Genomic DNA, 22,349 nt, shown 5'->3' with positions numbered 1-22,349 from the left:
GGTATATCAAAGAAATAACATTAAAACAAGTATTACATATCAAGGGTTATGCGAAATATCAAATAATATCAAATAAATTCCCTTCTGATACCCAAAAGAGTCTGGGTTATATGTATTCAATTAGGCTATTTGCAGTAGGTGTGTGACGCAAAAATAAGTCATGAATGTTCATTCTAACACTTATCTCCTATGCTCTACCTAAAAAGGGAAATATCAAAATTCCACTCTGAGTACCTTCTTCAATAATTCTATTTGGTGTTCATCCACTATATATCATGTACAATCATCCATGAAAAAAGGGGAGTGGATTTAATATCAATCAATATGAAAAAAGAAGGAATTAAGCAATAAGCTTCAAGTGATGTCATTCCTCTTTGGTACCATGATTCGGATACATAAATGTGCAAAACATATATTAATATAGGACAGAGTATATTTTACACTCTTAGTATGACATTGGGTGATTATGTGACCAAGCAGGAAGGCGAAACGTACGTCATATCCACTACAGTCTCAGAGGAGACTGTTTCTTATCCACTCTGTACCTCCTGGTGTGCCGTTACCAAGACGCTCTGCTCTGGTACTATGAGTAACCGCACCTCGTGGCATAATGTGCATATACCTATGATTGCGGACATTTTGATCTTATGCTCACAGCACACTGCTAATAACTGCAATTTAATTAATAAATGCATGCATAGATATTTATCCTGCCAGCACTATGCTGGATTGTGGCTGCCGAATGAGCTGATGAAAAAATATACATATCTTATATAATTATGTTAATTACTGGAGAGTTTGTCTTTAATTTGTAACCATTATAACATCCATACTGTGTATACACTTATTGCAAGTGTCATATAGATATGTGCAGCTGTTGGTACCAATTATAGGTAAAGAGACATTATTACTGATATGTTTATTGGTGCATTAAGCATTCTAATTGAATTTATAAATTTGCCTGTGGTGAAAACTGTCACATAGTATATTGATAAATAAACCACGGATTTATACTAAGTGGTTTTATACACAGTTTGTTACAAATTACAAATATTTGTCTCCTATCACAGATTATACTGCTTGTTGATACTGCCCAAACACAGTACACTATTTTGATAATAAGATTAAGTCATTACAGTGACCAAATTTATGATATACCTCTCTAATTTATTCTATGCATATTTTCATCCGATTGATTTTCCAAGCCCCCTTGTAATACTTGGTACCGGGGGAGTTTTGTGTTCTTCAATGGACAGTAGAAATGCATTTTTGTCTATAATTTCTGTCCGGTAGACTTCCTAGACACTCTCTCATCTGACTGCAGATGCATACTTGAATGCATGACGTCAGAAAGCAGAAGTGACCGGGTTATATATATCTACCGACTCTAATTGTATTTTTTCCAAAGTCTACTGTCCTCTTTCTTTTCCTTTTGAACTGTCATTGTTCATTTCAATACACGCTAACCTGGTGGAGTTGAGTTTCCCTGTAATGCTGATAGCAAAAGGGATCTCCTACCAACATGGCTCAAGTCTCTAAAATCTCTAAAATCTCTAAAATCTTCCTTATGACAATTAATAGTTCTTCCACTCCCTTATTTTGTGTCTGTAGCGGCTGTATGACACGGAAGGACAGAAGTGTTAGAACTTGACACTGTTGTCACTATTGTATCAAAATTGTATCCAAGCAGTTTGTTTGTATCTGGTTTTTCATTTCTAGGAGCTAAGACCTTTGTCATACCAAGAGTGTAGAATATACTCTGTCCTATATTAATATATGTTTTGCACATTTATGTATCCGAATCACTTGATGCTTATTGCTTAATTCCTTCTTTTTTCATATTGATTGATATTAAATCCACTCCCCTTTTTTCATGGATGATTGTACATGATATATAGTGGATGAACACCAAATAGAATTATTGAAGGAGGTACTCTGAGTGGAATTTATATATTTCCCTTTTTAGTTAGAGCATAGGTGATAAGTGTTAGAATGAACATTCATGACTTATTTTTGTTGTCACACACCTACTGCAAAAAGCCTAATTGAATACATATAACCCAGACTCTTTTGGGTTTTAAAAGGGAATTCATTTGATATTATTTGAATTTTCGCATAACCCTTGATATTTAATACTTATTTTAATGATATTTTCTTTGATATACCCCCATTTTGAACATGTTTGGAATATTTTAAAGGGGTAGTATCCAATAAAATTTGTATTTTAATAAATATACTCATCATATTGTTTGAATTATTATTTTTAAGTGTGCCCCAAAAAGCAATTTTTTGTCTTCTCCTTGCTTTCTGGCAAGAATAGAAAAATAAAAAGTTTAGATACTTAAAATTTGGGAGCACCACCAACCAAGAGCTATACCATATGTATTGTGCCAAAACAGCTAATATGTTGGGATCTAATATATAAATGATGTTCTATTTGATCTTGTGTGGAATCAAGTTGTATATATAAATGATACCTCAACAAATTATCAGCTAGAAAGCCAAAGGTCTGCAATGCTGTAATTGCTGCATAAGGAGCATTCATTGACGAAAGCAAAGTTTGAAGGACATAATTATTATTTCAAATAAAAATCATTACCAATATCTTGACTACAGTATATGTTATATTCATTTTGCTACTCATATGATAAATAAAAGTCAGCTTTCATGTAAAATACGAAATTGTCTGGGTGACCCCAAACTTTTGAACGGTAGTGTATGTATATATATATATATATATATATATATATATAGCAGACAGGTGGACCGGCACTCTGCTAAACCACAATGAGGATGCTCCTGTGCCAGCTAATAAAATGCATAAATATACCAAGGAGAGAAGCGGCACTAGGAGTCTGTCAGCAAAATTGAATTGTGATCCTTCACAATACAGGAAACCAACGTTTCGGGGCTAAATGCGCCTACCTTAACAAAGGGGCACATTTAGCCCCGAAACGTTGGTTTCCTGTATTGTGAAGGATCACAATAAAATTTTGCTGACAGACTCCTAGTGCCGCTTCTCTCCTTGGTGTATATATATATATATGTATTTAAAATAAGATTAAGACAATAATAAAATATAATTGATACATTTTATTGTAATTATAGTGTTTGGGGAACTGTTTCTAATTAGGGTAGTTAAAAATATACAGTACATGCCACAACTCCTCAAGGATGAATAATTGTAATTTTTAATTGTATTATTATTATTGTATATTTTATTATGAATATTAAAAATAGTTAAGAGTGCAACTCTTATCTTTATACATATATTATTATAATATATTTACATTGTACTAAAATAAAGTTATACAATTTGCTAATAATAAGAATAATAATCATAATATAAAATTATATAATATATAATAAAATATTACCAGAGCTTATAGTGTTCCTGGAATGGTGGTGGAACTACCATCCCATGTTAGGTGGAGCTATTCTGAGATGGTGCCTTTTTTACTGCCAATGGCACAACTAGGGCTTATTGTAACCAGAACAAATTGAAAAATGTCACCCCTTCAAAACTGTATTTAAAATTTTGTCTTATATTGTTACTGAAATACACATTGGAAACACAAATAAGGGAAGTGTGAGATCAAGGTACAATCTCAATATAACTAGGGATAAATGCCATGTGCACACATCCACACTGTTATATTGGACATTTAAAATGAAAGGCCGGGGTCTGGAAGGCCCCAGATGTTTGATAGTGTGAAATACATTTTAGATGCTCTTTAACACTTCTGCCACCAGCTAAACAATATTAGTTCACTTAAAAATAAATACAACTGCACTATGCCATCAGTGTAGCTCTTAATTATTTTCTGCCACCCTGCTGCCCTCTGAGTTTTTTATGGGGTCCCCAAGTCTTTGATACTTGGGTACCCCATGTTTTTTTTGCAACCCCTATGTATCCCCTGTTCATGAGTCTTATGAACCACCTATGTGGTGGTTTCTTTGCAATGGGGGACCTCTGAAGAAATTAAGCCTTTTAAGGCAGTGTCTTGAGCCAGTATCTAATATGCATATAGGAGATCATATGATACAGAAGCCAACTGTTTGCAAAGGAAAAATATAACAGAGGTTAACCCAGATAATACATGATAATAGAAGTTTTGGGGCAAGACAAAATTTTAACTTCATGTTCAAACATCCAGGAGAGACACCATCCTCCTACGTCTCTCCATTGCTTTCCACTATGCATCTCTACAGCTCCCCTCCATGTCTCACCAGGATAATCCCACCTGCATCCCTTCAGCACCATCTTCTTGTGTCTCACCAGGATCAACCCTACTGCATGTCACAAGTGCCTTACCCCACTACATCTCTCCACACATGCAACCCCCTCACAGTGTTTTTCCAGTCTCATCCTTCCTGTGTCTCTCCAACCTTGTACCCCTGTGTCTCTCCAGTCTTATCCCCATGTCTACATTCTCACCCCCATGTTTCTTTAGCCTCTCATCCCCTCTAATGCTCCCCAGCCTCATCCTTGCCTGCATCTCTCTAGCCTCTGCCCTCCTCTGTCTCTAGCACTGTTATCATGCCATCTAACTGACTCCCAGTTTATGTGTATATTGATTTTATGCCCAAGTCACTACTGCCCCCCACTTTATATCTACATATTTATTTTATAGCTGAGCAGTCTTATCCCTAGTATCCCCTGACCTGGCCAAATAAACCTCCACCACATCCTAGCCCATCATTATTTATGTTATTTTTACTATCTTGATGTAACCGATGTCCCCTCCACTGTGTGTGATCCAGCATGTCTCTCTGCTGCCCCTCTATGCATTTTGTGAATGAGACAGAGGTCACCTCATGATGACACTGTGTCTCATTCTCTACCTGCCAAAGGAGGGGGATGTGGGCCAAGTAACATTAGCATCACCTGCCCCATCTATTGATATGGGTGGCACAGTGCACAACATGACAGCAGGTCAGCAGCACTGCAGTTGAGTGACTGCAGTAAGATCCAGTAAGAGAAACTGAGGCTGGGAGAGGTGGGCTGGTGAAACATATTCTGCCTCCATATACAGCTGATGGAGCACGTTACAGCCCACTTTAATTACTGATTATTTAATTCTCTGAAAATGTTGTATTTGGTAACAATTATTAATTTTCATCTGTATTTAGAATTAATGAGATGCATGTGGCCATACCGCCACTATCCATCTGATTGTGAAGGTAGCCGTCCTCACAGTTAGTAGTGTACCCCATTATAGAATACTTAGTTTTCTTGTTCACATATAAACAATATAAAATGTAACCATTTATATCTGCTAAATGGATGTAGACAACTTTAAATCAACATCAAATCTTATCCCACACAATTTATTTCAACATCTACTCAAGCATTGTTAGTCCTCAACATGTTGGAATTTGATTCAAATAAAGCCATACTTGAAAATGCAGGGTGAGAAGTTACCGTTATGTGAGACATATGCAATGATATGGCCATGACAAACAGGGTTCAAGGCACCCCAGAATAAATTAATGTCACAATACCCAATATTATTGTTGACATAATTTTAAAAAATATGTTATAAATGCATTTTGAAATTTGGGAAGGACAATAAGTAGACTGGAAATTGCCATTAAAAAGATGATAACCTGGGAGTAGACAGAGTGAAACAACTGGGGGCTTGGTCAAAGCTAACAATGTTTTTGATTTGGGACACAGGGCTGCCATCAGAAATTGTGGGGCCCGGTACTGACAAAATAGGAAGGGCCCCCCTCCCTGGGGGATTGGGCAGAGTAAGGCAGAGTTGTGCATAATATGGGTGGTGCTACCTCAGCTCCACCCATCATATATTAACATTAGGATTTACTTAGCAATAATGTTTTGACACAGTTGTAAGCAACCTGTGGCACCTCTGCTGCAATAAAACTAAACCTCCCAGCCTGCCCTGCCACAGTTTTGCTGTTAAGCTAAAACTGTTGCAGGGCATGCTGAGATGTGTAGTTCCACAGTAGCCATAGTGCCATAGGTTGCCTACCCCTTTTTTGACACATGATTTTCTTATTAAATAATCCATGTATCATTTTATGCTATGCCTATAATCAGAGTTATGTTTTTACATAAGTATAAGGACATTGGGGTAAATTTACTAAAACCAGCCAAGGTGGTAATTCCATAGCAGGAAACATACAACTTGGGGTCCCCTTGCCAAAGCATTAACCTGCCACAAACTGGTCAGCCCACGGCTGGAAATCCTCTGAAATGGGGGACCCCAAAAATAAAACAGGATCCCACCTCCTTGGCACTACACCATTTTTTAAACTTTTGGACACTTTCATTTGTTTTTATACATAAGAAGGTTGCACAGGTCACAGTGATCTGTGCAGTGCTTTATTTTTTGGCAGGTTTGCCATCATGTTTTATGTTGTATTTGCCATCAGTTTTGAACTGAAAGATCAAAACCAACGGCATTTACACCTCTAAAATCCAAATGACATTGACGTTGATTTTCCAATCAAATTGAAATCCAAGCTGTTAGTAAATCTGTAATTTAGAGACTGAAACATGATGTCGATGTCTTTTGATTTTAGTAAATATGCTCCATTAAATCTATTTAATACTGTATGTTTTTTAGAGTTTACTTGCACGGACCCCTGTGTTTTGGTGTTGGTTCTAATTCATCATCGCGTTTTGGCAAAATCAGCCTCAAGTGTTTTGGTTCCGATTCGGTTTTGGTTTGGTTTTAGATTCCATAAAAATGTATGAAAGTCAATATAAAATCTATCAAAATTATACAAAATCAATAAAATAGATATATTGGACCTATTTACATGCAATCCAAAACTTGAGATTCTGTTTCTAAATCCAAGTTCTGAACTTAGAGCAGATCCAAACCAGGAGTCGCTTCCACTCTGGACCCCGAAAGGGATTCCGAACTCTGACTCAATTTGACTGAGAACCCCAAAGTTAGGGTTTGTTTGTTTTTCAAGAAAACCGAACCTCACATATCTACTAATAACTGCATCATAAACAGTTTCAATCGATACAATATAAACACCCTGAACATTGTGCTTTCTTCTTTGTATTTAAATACAATGTAAATTTCGATTAGTATTAGAAATAATGTGCATTGTATTAATCATATTCAATATGTACTTATTTTTGAATATTCTAAACTTGTCTACAATGGCCATAGTTGAATACTAGCATACTACATAGAAGCAACTTCAGGCAACATTTTAAATAAAGATTTGTAATATATTATCTGGAATAATTACTACCCAAAATATTTTGGATATGAGGTTTTCCTGTAATTTGGAGCACAATTCTTAAAATCAACTGCAAAATATTAAATTTAAAGAGTACTCCCCACATTTCCCAAAAGTAAGCCCATCCTTATAACATTATACAGCAGAACTCCTCATTGTAACTCCTTATAACAATGCAAGAAAAAACATTTACTAATCATGCATGACAGAAAGACGGAACAACAAAAATATGTATATAGAGGCTTAAAATATTTTTTTTAATTTCATTTGCAAAGGTAAAAAATACTTAGCTTCAAAACATAAGTAGTATTTTTTATTTTTACTAAAATACCCAGAAGAGGAACTTGTTGCACTGAAGACACAGCAATTAATCAGCAATTACTGTAACTTGTATTGTGCAAGTGAGCCAAGGAAAGCACGTACAATTTCCGTCTAATAATATTTTTTTAAGCTCGTGATAATGTGTCTACAGTAAATATTTCCATTAATTAACTTCTGTGAACTGAATCAGTCACATTTTTAGATATAATATGCAGCAAACCATAATGTGCAGTCTCTAAAATATTTCACCTAAACAAGTGGTTAATGCTATAAAATCCTTATGGTTGCAAATTATATATATACATATTCTAACAGCACTTATAATATGTGGCACTGCTATGAAATAAATATAGTATTATACTTTGTTCACTAATTATTTAATGCTATAAAAACTAGTTTGGTGTCTATTAAAAAAAAAAAGAGAGAGAGAGAGATAAATAGATGTTACCTTATAAAGTTGTTTCATGTGTTTAAAAAAGGAAGCACTTGTCATATGCTGGTCTAGGTTCCTGTTTTTTAGTTTGTGTCATCATCTGCCAGTCTCCAAGCTTGTGCCTTTCTCAACACAGACTGGAGAATTCCTGAACTGACCAAACCTATTTAGTAACATAGGGGTATATTCATAGAGCAGAGAAAACCTCTGTTTTGCAGAAAACTGGGCTTTTCTCTGTTTGGTGCTATTCACAGAGTTATTGTGGAGAATCACTGTTTTCCGTTTCGCTTCGCATGATCCATTTGCCATCACGACCATCGAGGCTTGCAACGAGACCCTTGTGGTAAGGTCTCACCCATCGCAAGCCACAGAGATCTTTCGGCTCTAACAGAGCCGGAAGCTCTCCACTGTCATCACTCGTGATGTCAGTGGGGCCACCGCCAGACAGCAGGCGTTCTGTCGGGAATGCCTCCATTTGGGTGGCCACCCCCCCTGCCTGCCTACCAAATGGGGCGAGCTGTAAACCATAATCTACAGCTCACCCCCTATGGTGCAAGACCTGGAACGACAGAGCGCCCGTCGCTAGCCGGGTCTCGCGCATGCGCCCGACGGAGCCAGCTCCGTCGTGCACATGCCCAGTGGGCAAACACCGACCCGGTTCTGAGTGCTCAGCGCTTGCGACCGGGTCTGAATCAGGCCCATAGTCCTATTTGCAACATAGTTTGTGTTCGATCTGCCTCCTTGTGTCAAAAGTACAAGAATTACAAATGTATCCAGTATAACTGGAAATCTAAGGTTTACTAACTGTCTATGTATTTTCGATCATACACTGATGCAATCTGACTGCGGAATAAATAACAACTTTAATTTGAACAAGTAAGTGTATTTAATTAATGATTGACATATATATATATATATATATATATTAACAATATAAAAACCACTATTTTATATATATATGATTGTTTCTTGGAAAATAGATATACAGACTTGTATTGGTCATATTTATTGTTTTAATACACCATTCCTAATTCTTTCATCACATTCTTCTTTCTTTTAATATTTCACAGACTGTAAAAATATGCATAATATTTTAAAATACTAATAAAAGTTAAATTTTAATACATCTGTGCATCTAAAAAGACAACTCTTTCTTTATCTGTGTGGACGTTCCCTTAGGAACGCCTGGAGTTTGTAGGGAGGTCTTACTGACATCACTACTGATGTCAGTAGTGGACTTCCTGCTCTATTAGAGCAGGAAGTCCACTCGGCCTTGAGGCAGCCCAGACCCTACCATAGGGTCTCATCGCAAGGTCGATGGTCGCGATTATCGTGATGGTTTCCTGGCCTCTTGCACAAGCTGTGGGTGATCTCCCACAGCTTTGCGAGCGGCCGGAGAACAAAACAATCCCAGTGTGCGTGCAGCGGCAGCGAACGGCTCTGAATCAGGGCCCCAGTTCTTAGTAAAGTGGTGAATCTTAGTTCTTAGTGAATCATGGCTCCGTTTGGAGGGGTCAGAGCCAAATGACATGAAAATGCACCATTCAGCACGGTCCCACAATTTGCAGCAGTTTGCCATGATGGGGGCGGGGCCTAATGACATAGGAGCCCGGCCCTGTCCCCCGAAGTGGGCAGCTGCATCTCCTATCTTGGTTTCTGTGGCTGGGACACAAATCTGTGTCATTTGGTAAAGCACATCAATTAGTGGGGCATTATGAACTTAGGGTTATATTCACTAAGCTAGACAGATCATATGGAGAAAGATCAGTCCCAGCCAATCAGCTCCTAACTGTCATTTTTCACACACAGCCTGTGAGATGGCAGTTAGGAGCTGTTTGGCTGGTACTTATCTTTCTCAATTTGATCTCTCTCCAAGGCTTAGTGAATAGACCTCTTAATCTGAGGTTTAACTTAACTTTAGTGTTTAATGGTGGGGTAAGTTGAACCACTGACTCAATTTACCCCACAGCATTTGGCTCACATTGCCCCACAGCCACCATTTTGGAAAAAAACTGTCTAGTTTAGTAACTCAGGCTAATCTTTAGCTAGTGAATTCACATGATGTTGTACACTGGCAAATCACCAACGTGTATGATATATATTTTTAGACCTGGATAAATTTGCTTTGACATAACAGTCATTATACATGTCATGTAGGAAATTTACTTTGACAAGCAAAAAATAGTTTCTTGTGAAAAAAAAACATACTTACCACTTTACCATGTGCTTATTTCAGCCAGATAAAAATAACAGGTGCTTCCTGAATTTATGGTCACATGACAACAAATGTGTACAGTTGCCCAGAAACGGGGTGGGTCAACTTACCCTACTCTCCCCATGTGAAAATGAGACATAAGCCAAAAAAATCAAACAAATATATACAGTAATATTACTAGGGGTGTACGCCAGACCATTTTTGCCTAATTTGGATTTGGTTCTAATTCGTCGTCTGGCTTTGGATTTGGATTTGCCAAACTGCGGTGACTGGCTTTTGAATTTGATTTTGGAAATTTACAAAAAATTCTAAAATCACATAAATTGGTCTTTTTGTGCTTCCTAGAGTATTATTAACCTCAATAACATTAATTTCCAGTAAATTTACAGTCAATTTGACCACCTGACAGCTTATAATATAACATTATTGGCCAAAGGTTGCAGTGAGCTGACTCGTTACTAAGTGACAGAGCAATGGCACAGACACCACAGTTTAAAGCACATCTATGAAACATTGCCACACAGCAGTGGCAGAAATGAAAAGTAGTGCACCCACCCAGTGGGGTACGGCCAGCAGAATCACAGTACTTGTTTACAAAGTGGGCTACAGACCTAGTAGTCACAGTGCACATTACACTGCACATAGTGCCCCTGATTCACATTACACCATAAAGTAGTGTTAATTATTTATGTTCCGACACAGTAGTGCCCCTTTTACACAATGCCCACAGAAGTGACCCTTTTACACAATGCCCACAGTAGTGACCCTTTTACACAATGCCCACAGTAGTGACCCTTATACACAAAGCCCACAGTAGTAATGCCACTTATACAATGCCCACAGTAGTAATGCCACTTATACAATGCCCACAGCAGTGGTCTCCCGTACACAATGCCCCCAGTAGTGGTGCCCTCTATGCAGTCCTCTTAGTAGTAGGGCCCCTATGCAGTGCCCCTAGTAGTAGTATGCCCCCCAGTAGTATGCCCCCCAGTAGCAGTGCCCCTATTAGCATGCCCCCAGTAGTAGTATGCCCCCCAGTAGTATGCTTCCAGTAGTAGTGCCCCCATTAGCAGGCCCCCAGTAGTATGCCCCTAGTAGTAGTATGCCCCCCAGTAGCAGTGCCCCATTAGCATGCCCCCCAGTAGCAGTGCCCCCAGTAGCAGTGCCCCCATTAGCATGCCCCCAGTAGCGCCCCCTTACACACACACAAAAATAAACTTACCTGAATCCCCGCTCCTGTCGCCATCCGCTCTGCTGTGTCACGTGCTGAGAAGGGAGCTGGAAGACGGAGCTCATGAGTGAGCTCCAACCGCCTCCCACCGTGCAGCAGCCAATGAGAGACTGTGTGACTCTCATTGGCTGCTATTACAAACACACAGCTGCCGCTGGCGGCTGTGTGTTTGTGTCTGTGTAGGGCAGACCGCTATCACTGCGGTCTGCGCTACACTAGAGGAGCCCTGACGTTGCATTCTCTCGTGAGAATCCGACATCAGGTGGCCCTGTCCGGCCCCGAACGGGGATCCGAGTTAGGCGGGGAACACACGAACAGGGTTCAGGTGGACTCGGATCCCCTATGTTCGGAGCGGTTCGGATTCCACCGAATCCAAACGGCTCATCTCTAAATATTACTTAAGTTTAATGGACTAAAAAAACAACCTGATAATGACCAACTGACATGATTGTTGTACTTGTGGGCATATGTAAAAAGGGGTATATTGCTGAGAGGAAATAAGTTATTTTACTTATCATATAAAACATTAATCAATTTAATAATGATTGTAGACTAGTACTTGATAATATATGGCAGTGTAGAAAAAAAACCAGAATCAAAGAAAATATTTCAGAGTTTCATATAATAAACTAAAAGAGAAATATTTAATAATCACGTTTGTTGAAAAACGTTATTGTCATTTTAAAAGTGGACAAACATCAAGCATATACTGAGCTTCATGTGAAGCAGTTGGCGTGCAAGAAAAACATTTTGCAATTTTTTTTGTTCTTTACAGGTTTTCCGAAGCAACAGTATGCAAGGAATTGTGCAGTACAATGAGTTTTGCAAATCTAGGGAGTGGACATTTAAACTACTATATAGTACAGTATGTTAGGCAATTGGCTTGCCCCTGTTTCTTTGGTTATATTAAGGAGAATATCTATAATTATCAGTATAGCATAGCATGAGTAAATTAACATTTGTTTCAGTTGAACAATTCAATTATTTCAAAAAAAGAAGTGAAATTTATAAATAATAAAAAGTAACTTGAGTATGCAGCAAATTTTATTCTAATTCCTATTACTTACAGTATTTCCATCTCATAAAAGCTGTCTTGAGGATACATTTTTGGTCTTCTGGGTCTATGATTCAGAGATGGACGGAGGTGTAGTAGTGGCTGCCATTTTTGTTGCTTGCACCTGATGTTCTAAATCCTCCGACTTCTGAATCAAGCCCTTTATCCCTGTGCTCAGCCAATAGTTTTGTTTTTCAAAAGACTTTGTATTTTCCAAAAATGATTATCAAATTCTCTATGATCCCCACAATGGAATGCACAGTAGTTTGGTAAATGTTTACATAACATGGGTTGCCGCAGCCTTCCGAATTGCTCAATTTGATAATTTTTTTTTGTAAATCTTTATACTATTTCTATTTCACTTTATTTAGTGTAGGGAATATTTTGTTTAGAAAGTAAACAACATACAACTTCTTTTAAGTAGTAGCGTTGCTTGAAATGGGAAGTTCCTCTCTTTTAAACAAAGTTGCCAAAAACATTCATCCCTTTAGTAGTTTAGAGTGATAGAGTCTAGGGTTATGGAAAGTCTCAGGGATCTATTCATTATTACATAATTATCACTAGTGATAATTATGTTTTAAACTCGCTGCAAGTTTAAAAAATGTTTTGGAGTCATTCATCATGCCTCCCTAACAAAAGTATCACTTCCGAAAAGCTGCTCTTTTTGCGGAGTCAGGTTTTTGGAAAAGTGATCATTTTCCCCATGTAGCTGAGGCATCCCGGCCGCGGCCCCAGAGTCATCCCGGTCCATGTAACTTCCTCCAGTTCTACTCCCTCTGCCTGTAATTAAAGTAATCATCTCCCCCTCTGCCGCCACCACAGCATAAGCTCCTCCCAGTGTCCCTGCCTGTAGCACAAGCTTTCCCCCAGCTCCGGTGCTCTGAGGGAAACAGTAGAGCCAGAGACACCAAAGGTAAGTAAATACAGCTGGAGGGACCTGAAAAGATCCCTCTGCTGCACAAGCCGCCGTGTAAACAGCAGCTTGTACATGGTATTGGATACTGTACGCCATCTCTGGGTGGTGTACAGTATCACTCACAAGTTCCGATAAAATTGCTTTTTCGGAACTCGATGAATTACATAATTCATATGTCCCATACTAAAGTATGGGGACTGTGGAAATTATCGGGGCAGAATTGTATCAGTGATATCTCCTGTGTTACAGGAATAACGAATAGCCCTGACCCTTAATTTTTACAAAAGTAAGGGAAAATGTAAGGCAAGGACTCCCTAGTGCTGGGGACATGATGCATTCTTGGTGATATCATTGCTCACATTTCAAATGTGTGTTAGACATGTCCTTTGCAGTTATGAGATATACATGTATTTAAATGGCTCGTTCCATTTGCTGCTGGTGGTAAAAGGGTTACATAGGCAAACTCCAAATGAGGCCCAATTCTGCAAATAGAAATGAAAATCAGTTACAGTATATAAATCTAAATGCAGGAGCAAATAAAGATCTTTTCACCATTGCATCAAAATCTACATGTTTGAGTACAATCCATAACAAAACATCAGGCTGGAATTTTTTGGTGTAAAACCCAAGCAATGGGTCTAGTATTCACCTGTATCTGGTACATTGCTTTATTTAAAAGTTTATTTTTTACCTCAAATATGCTGCTTGTAATAGTCTTTCTGGTGTAAGACAGAGAAGAGAGGGACAATATTGGGAAGAAAATGGGGTTTGTTTGCCCCTAGTCTCTACAGTGTGGGACATACTAAATCCACTTCTGCTCTGTTGAATCTGTGTTTTTTAATTTTTTTATTTATTTATTTTCATTGTGATTTCATTGGTGATAACCAATTTCTAGATTTCAAGTCATTCAGTGTAGATGTATATAGGTTGCAAATAGGCACAGCACAAATAAACAGAGCTTAAGCAAACCTTGGATAGAGATAAGGGGATCTATTAATGTAGCAGTGAAGTGCCCTGTTTAGCTGAAAACAGGACTTTTTATTGCCTTCTATTCATTGCGAGGCTTACTGTGTTATTCTTCTTCTTGCTGCGCCTCTGCTTTCTTTAAGCATAGCATCACAATACTTTAGTGTGGTTAGTGTGATTCACCATGAAATGGAAAGCTTGGTTTTCCATTTCTGCTACTGTTACAGATTTGCTGGACAGCGTAATCTGTTCATTCTTATTTTGAGGACAGGGAAGTGAAATATTTCCATGTCTTTTTGGCACGCTTATGTTTTACCTCTGCCCCTTTATCTCCTCCCTGGGTCAACAAGCGCAGCAGGCAGGCGCATGAGCAGAAAGAAAAGAAAGCACCGGGAATAGGGAAAGATCAGAGGTGAAGGAGAAAATAGAATTGCAGTGAGCAATGAAAATGAATTGCAGTATGGAGCAGGTAAGTGTTCATGAATTGCTACTTAAGACACTCAAATATTGCAAAAATAACATGCAAACTTTAGTGTAAAGTTACATAAGGCTATGGGGCATGTACATGAATAGACCCCAAAGTGCCAACCAATCAGCTCCCAACTGTCATTTCTCAAACACAGCCTGTAAAGTCATCTTTATCTTTCTCCAAGCTTTGATACAACTTCCCCAAAATACTTAGATGGAATGTATGAAGTATTATTCAACTTGTCTCCATTAGACAAGTTGCCTAATGGAGACGGGTACAGGATGCCGGTGCTCAGAATCCCAACTAGGGTTAGGATAAAGACACCTACCTAACCTTACACCTACCCCTAAACCTAACCTCCCTCCTCACAGCCTAAACCTACCTTCCCACCCGCAGCTTCACCCTAACCATCCCCCTAGTGGCAAACCCTAACCCCTAACCCTCCCCCTAGTGGCAACCCTATCCCCTAACCCAATTCTTTGTCAGGATGCCAGCATTAGGGATGCTGGCACCTGGATTCTGACTTGTGTTGGGATTCCAGCACAGCATTCTGAGCACAGGATGCGCAATAGCTGGGCTATAAACTACATCCCCCCAAATAAACTAATAAGCTTCTACAGTAGATAACATGTATCAAGTACATTCTATAAAATGATAGGTAGAAGTTAATTGGTTGCTATGGCCATATTCTCCAAGATGTAATTCATCACCCCCTTATGTAACCATGTCTAACCCTAGGGTAAAAATGTTCAGTGCCTCCACCCAAGCTATATTATTGTGTCAGTTACAGTTGTGTCCTCTTGCATCTTTGCCACTTGCGTGGCAAACATGTGCACACATCGCACCATGTGATTTGCCACGGCACCATGGTACGCCATGCCATGGTTGTGTTTGATCTATGGATCGAGGATGCCAATTCAGCATGAGCATGTGTACCCAGTCGCGGGCACGGGATTCACAACACACAAGCATCAAAAATGCAAGTAGACATATCTGTATTTTCAGGATCTGCTTGGGTAAACCCATAAATAAATTAAAGTTTATAGTATGAAATGCTATATCCTCTTCTAAATAACTGCACCATTAGCCCATAATGGGGTATATTATTTCTGGTTCTATCCCTTAAGAACTTTATATATAATGTGAAATAAAATACTTGTTTTGGGTAACTAACCACACTATATATATATAAAGTCAGAAATCCACTGCACTCACCACTCCTAGATTTGGGGTGCAGACCTGCACTCGCCATTCCCAGGACTGGGGTGCAAGTGGCCTGTGACCACATTGCTTAAATAAATTCAAACAATTTAATTGACCACAAGCGCCTACTAGTGCATATATAAAATGAACCAGTGTAACTTGTGCAAAATCGTGCAACCTGTACAAAATATGCTTGTCCCTAATTAGGACAGTAAACAAAGTGACTTAGTGCAATAAAATCATCTATGAGAACCTGGGTATATAAATATATGTAAAAAACCTACGCAGGTATATTCTAAAATTTCATAAATGTACTAAGTATTGTGCATTAAAAAATTATTTAATTAAGTAAGATATCTCATAAAACAATACACAACAATATATAATACATAGATACTTCACAGGGTAGGTAACATCAATGGGACATTCCCCTTGATGAAGTCCAGATGAGAGGACAAAATGCCTTGGGACCCTGAACCTGTGCCTTATGAACTCTTCATAAATACCATTTGAAAAAGATAAGCTAAACATCCGATTTTTAAAAAATATATTTATATTTTTTTAACTAAAAAATCGCTATTGATTGTCTTTTATCAGTTTTTTACTGGTTTTATGTGTATACCATATTTTCTTGATTTCTGTACTTTTGGAAAAAAATTATTATTAATAATATTATTATATATTTTTTTAACTGATATATGTTGAACATATTCTGCAGTACAATGTGCTAGTGGAACTCGTTTCTCTACCATAAATACACAAACACAACAATATGGTCATATACCAGTAAAACTACCAGATTGTTTTTTACCCCAATAAAAGTATAGTTATTTCTTTAAAATTCATGAATAATCCCAGATTGATATCACTAGACATGTCCCTAATTTGATGGTAAATTGTGTTTTTAAATTGAGAATTCCCTTTGATTAGCCAGGTATATAAATGGATTATACTAATCTCAGACAAATGGGAAGATGTAGCACATTTACCATTCCTCCCTTGCAGCATATTTTTATATCCAGGCTGCCAATATAAAAATGAAGTTTTGATCGCAACATGTTTATGTCACATTATTTATGACCTGTGATAGTTAGGGCTCAGGTGTAGGAAGGGAGCGGTTGGGTTAGGGGTTAGGATACTTACCTAGTTGGGTCAGCATTTTGACTGTCGGGATGCGGCTGTCGGTATTCTGATCACCCGCATTCTGACCACCGGTCAATGCAGTCATATTTTACATTGCATCTCCATCTCTAAGAATTCATTCTAATATTATAGCACACCTTTGTGTTCTGTTACAAGGTCATTTGCAAAGTGTTTTAAATATTTTTTTGTTGAAATTTTAAAATATAAGTACAGTTTGTTCAAAAACATCATCTTGTATAGAATTCCGATTTTAATTTTCATCACAATCTTTGCAAACTAGTTCACTAGCTACAAGACACTCACATTCATATGAAAACAAAATTTGCCAAAACACCTGGAGACACTGGTTCTAGGTAATCTGATAGAGTAAACTGTATTCTCATACATATTTGCTTAAAAAAACTGCCTTCACTGTGCATACATAGAAGGGAACCTTTACAGTACGATATACAAATTTGACATAACATTAATACATATCATTGACATATTGGATGGAAGATGTCGGTGATGGTGGAAAATTAATATGTTGCTGGAACTCTGGAAGGGTTCATGGAAACTGCAGTATCATTCTGCATCACAAACACCTGTAAGGAGAGACAATACAAAAACAACAATAAGCATACATAAAAGCATTAAAGGTAACATCATCATTTTTTTTAAAGAATACTTTTACGTTTATACTGTACATTCATTTTAATTTGGCTTATGCCTTTAAAGATTACTTTACATATGTAGGTATTGTACTTTGTACTTGCCGTTTCATTGAGGGTTTTTCTTTTAATACAGTTTTATTGCCCTTTTTACTCTTTAAATACTTCAAACGAAAACAGAAGCACAATAAAGTACTATAAACGCATGTACAATGCTTTATCAAAATCGTGAGAATCAAATAAGCAGGGTCAGGAATTTACATTGAAGTAGACAAGCAAATCAGATCAGCAAAACATATTGTAGGTGCGGGCACTCATGGATAAAATGGAGTCTAGGGAAGTGGAAGGATTCTGGTCCAATGCATAAGGGGGACCTAGCCATGTAGACCAGATTTTTTTTTTACATTTGTTTAGACATTTATTGCTATCATAGACAAGACACTCATGTTAGAAGGTTAGAAGTCCAGTAGAAAATTGCACTATTTTTTCCCTCTACCAAGCAAATATCTGCGTGGACACTCATGTTTTGGTTTTGGCTCTAAATCTTTGCCGTGTTTTAGTTTTGGCAAAACCACCTTCAACTGTTTTGGATTTCTGTAAAAATTGAAGAAAAAGCTAAAATAATGTAACTCTCACCTGTTTTTGTATCTACGGTATTATTAACATTAATAACATTCATTTCAAGTCATGTCCAGTCAATTCTGACCACCTCACAGCTCACAATATTGATTTCACCAATATAGCCCAAAGGCTGCGGTGAGCTGGCTGGCTAAACTAACTGTCTTAAACCAGATGCATTGATGGCAGATATTGGATGCAGATCTATTGCCAACATAGCCATCATGGCTTCAGTGATCCACTGTGCAAAAATATGGTGACTGTCATACTTGGAACCTCTTGCAAAACCTTGTTTCACAGTCAATTGCTATTTGAAACTACTGTGCTTAGTCCTCTTCTGTGATGAAAAATCACCTTCAGCATCAGCAGCAGCACTAGCAAATTCAGATTCTTCTTGGAATCCTGGACAGGAGAGGAGTCATTTAACCATTGCAAATTGGGTGCAGGCCTACCTCCTATCATACAGGAGGTTGATGATGAAGGTGTTGGTGGTAGAATATGTTGGTGGTGGAGTTTGTGGGCCTTATTCAGACCCGCTCACAAGTGCAAGGCACTCGCAAGTGGGTCAATGTTTGACCACTGTGCATGCGCATGTCGGAGCCAGCTCCAATGTGCGCATGCGCGAGACCCGGCTGGTGACGGGTGCTCCGTCGCTATGGGACTCACACCAAAGGGGGCGAGCTGTCGATGGTGATTGACAGCTCGCCCCGTTTGGGAGGCGGGGAGGGGGTGGCTGGGCAAATGGAGGCATTCCTTAATGTTTGTACATTATTTATGTAATTTTAATTCTTTATCATTTCATTAACACTTATTGATTTATCTTTACACATCTATTCTTTATACTTCACTATCACCTTTTTCCCTTTTTCGTGTGATGCCCTGGGGATGGCCCTTGGCTGGAATTTTTTTGGGGTGCCTTGCTTCTCGTTCGTGAACCCCTTAATGTTAGGGACGCCAGTATAGAGGAGGCTTGACGATTGGCCTGGCGCTTATTCATATATTTGCAAATGTGTGTAACTAATACCTCTAAATCTCTATTATCATGTAGGATTTAAGTATTGTTTTTGCTGCAGTGTGCTGGGGGGAAAATCTCTTTTTTTCTGTGTTCAGTGTAAACCCCGCCCTTTACAAGCACCTGAGTTATGCAATTAAGCTGATCTGAGCAACTACCATTTTTTTTTGCAACTTTGGAGAGGCATGAAGGCAGTCAGCATTAGGAGGAGGTGCTGATGCTTATAGTGCCATGTGGAGGTTTTTTGGGTACCTCCAAGGTAAGTTAGCTCTCAGCTTTCATATGTACTGTTATCATGCAGTACATCAATTGCAATTATATGACCCAAAGTGGGTGCTACCAATATGTAGCAATAATTATTTTGGGGTGAGCGTTTGGGAGTGGGGCCCCCGGGGGGGTTCTGACTGGGTCTTTCTCATGGCATCACCACTTAATTCACATAGAATACTTTTATCACTTCTCTATTTGTTTGTACATTATTTATGTCATTTTAATTCTTTATCATTTCATAAACACTTATTGATTTATCTTTACACATCTTTTCTTTATACTTCACTATCACCTTTTTCCCTTTTTCGTGTGATGCCCTGGGCTGGAATTTTTTTGGGGTGCCTTGCTTCTCAGACGTGAACCCCTTAATGTTAGGGACGCCAGTATAGAGGAGCCTTGACGATTGGCCTGGCACTTATTCATATATTTGCAAATGTGTGTAACTAATACCTCAAAATCTCTATTATCATGTAGGATTTAAGTATTGTTTTTGCTGCAGTGTGCTGGGGGGCAAATCTCTTTTTTTCTGTATTCCTTAAGGAATGCCTGCCATTTGTGGGCGGCCGCACTGACATCAGCAGTGATGTCAGTGGGGAGCTTCCTGCTCGATCAGAGCACGAAGCTCCCTATGGCTTGCGGTTGCCGAGACCCAACCTTAGGGTCTCGTCGCAAGCCCCGATGGTCGCAATGGCCTTGACCATTGCGACCATCAACCTGGTCGCTCACTAGAGCTGTGGGTGGTAACCCACAGCTTGGCTAGCGACCAGGAGGCCGCACTTTAAAATGCAAGCGGCTGCCCTCATTCTGAGCGACCGCTCGCATCTTGCGAGTGCCTCTGAATGAGAGCCTGTATGTGCTGGGATCTATCCATGCTGCTGGCAGTTGATGCTGGACTGCTTATTATTATTTTACATGAATTTCCAGACTTTGATAAATAATTTGCATGACCTTGCTGCAAATGACATAAGAGAGAGGAGCTGTCTAGATGGTTATCATCCCTACATCTATCTACTTTGGCCTCACAAATGGTAGAGATGCCTTGACAAAAATATGTCCACCCGAAAGAGATTTTTTTGGCCTTTTGCCCAAGCATGAAAATTCCTTTTTTATCACTGGCAAGAGCTGCTGCAACTGGTGACTGACTTACATTGACACAAACAACATCCTCTCCTGAATTTTATCAACTTCTTGTCCAACACATTCATCATCAACATCCTCATTAGAGTCAGATTAAGAAATATTCACCTTATCATGTTGCACTTCCACAGAAGCATCCTCAATTTTTATGTCATCTTTATTACTTTTACTACAACTCTTCCTCATATTTATATAGGGTGCAGAAATGGTGGAAGGAGGCTTCTCTTCGATTACAGTGTTAGAAACGTGAGAATCACACATCACAGTCATGGACACCTTTATACTCTCCTTAGAGATCTGTGAAGTTTGTGAGCACACAGTTTGTTTTTCTGTATTAGTGTTCTTTTTGTCCACTGATTTTCCTGTTTGAAAGGTGACACATCTAGACACAAAGCAAGAAGGTATTGCATGTGAGGTTACAGAAGATGGCTCACTGTGTTTGGCCCTAACTTTCACAATAGGCATTCTAGGGCATGAAACAGCAGGAGTAGAACCACCACTCGCAAAGAAATATCATGGTCTGAGCCTTTCCAGGCCACTACATGTGGTGTATGCATGTTGACTATTTTATGTTTTTTGTCAGTAATGTTTCATTTTATAGTTAGAAGTGCTGTTTTCTTTAAGATTGTGAAATACTGTTTAGATTTGAGGTGCCATTTTTTAACCATCTTTCCTCTTGACTTCCTTTAGTAAATGTTACAGAAGTACTACCCCTGCCTGCTCTAGTATTGAGTTGGACTGATCCATGATTGATTTTATTTTTACACCAGGACAGATGTAAAGCTACTGTGGTTGAACCTAACTGCTACTTCACTAAGTGAATGTACAATGAGATAGGGAAAGAAAGGACCTTTACGTTTACCATGAATTTAAAGACTGGAGATTTCACCTGTCTCACATCCATAATACCTTGCAATCTAGCAAAAACATTGGAAACATCGAGTAACATCGGAGCCTCATGCACAATTACACAAGGTCAGACCTCACTCAGAAATTGCAAACCTTCTGACATGCAGTGAGAGCTCAGGCTCCGTATGCCATTGCAGCGGCTAATTTATGCACACCCCAGTGACTGACATGCCTGCGTTTCTCTGACCACACCCCATCACCATGATGAAATGCTCACTTCCTGTCAATCACACTGCAATAGGTCTGCATGAAGTCTGTGATCGATGAGCGATTGCAAATATGCACTCGCACACTCCGATGCATGCGCAGAGTGCATAAATCGGCTGTCTCCGTGCATAATCACATTAGCAATCTGTGCTGAATTAGGCCCTTTGTCTTTATGTTGTCCTAATGTTGCCCTGATGACATGCTAATTACATTTTTCTTAGCACTACTACAGCCCACAGTCACACACCCTCTTCCTTCAGTCTCCTGTGTGCAATGGCTCCTGATCACAAGGAAGGGACTCTTATATGTAAACCAAAACAAATTGAGAACCGAGCTTGGCAGGAAGACCTGAACTGGGATTTGGTTCC

At 38.8% G+C, this 22,349-nt stretch overlaps 1 protein-coding gene across 4 annotated transcripts in view; it reads right to left on the bottom strand.

Moving 5' to 3' along the window:
* Nucleotides 1-17,285: 17,285 nt before the first annotated feature.
* The window catches only part of LOC148522939 (membrane-spanning 4-domains subfamily A member 4A-like), a 143,537-nt gene continuing 138,473 nt past the window's right edge, over nt 17,286-22,349 (bottom strand). For 3 of the 4 annotated variants that reach the window (XM_088473576.1, XM_088473574.1, XM_088473577.1), the window contains one exon: nt 17,286-17,762. In XM_088473576.1, coding sequence (XP_088329702.1) covers nt 17,697-17,762 — 66 coding nt within the window. In that variant the 3' untranslated portion in view covers nt 17,286-17,696. Of the gene's footprint in view, nt 17,763-21,095; nt 21,248-22,349 lie in introns of those variants that run through there. The other variant, XM_088473575.1, reaches the window with a different exon arrangement.

The sequence above is a fragment of the Taudactylus pleione genome, unplaced genomic scaffold (genome assembly GCF_031769625.1).
Source record: "Taudactylus pleione unplaced genomic scaffold, aTauple2 ptg000136l, whole genome shotgun sequence".
NCBI lineage: Eukaryota > Metazoa > Chordata > Amphibia > Anura > Myobatrachidae > Taudactylus > Taudactylus pleione.
This window is presented reverse-complemented; position numbering and strand designations above follow the sequence as displayed.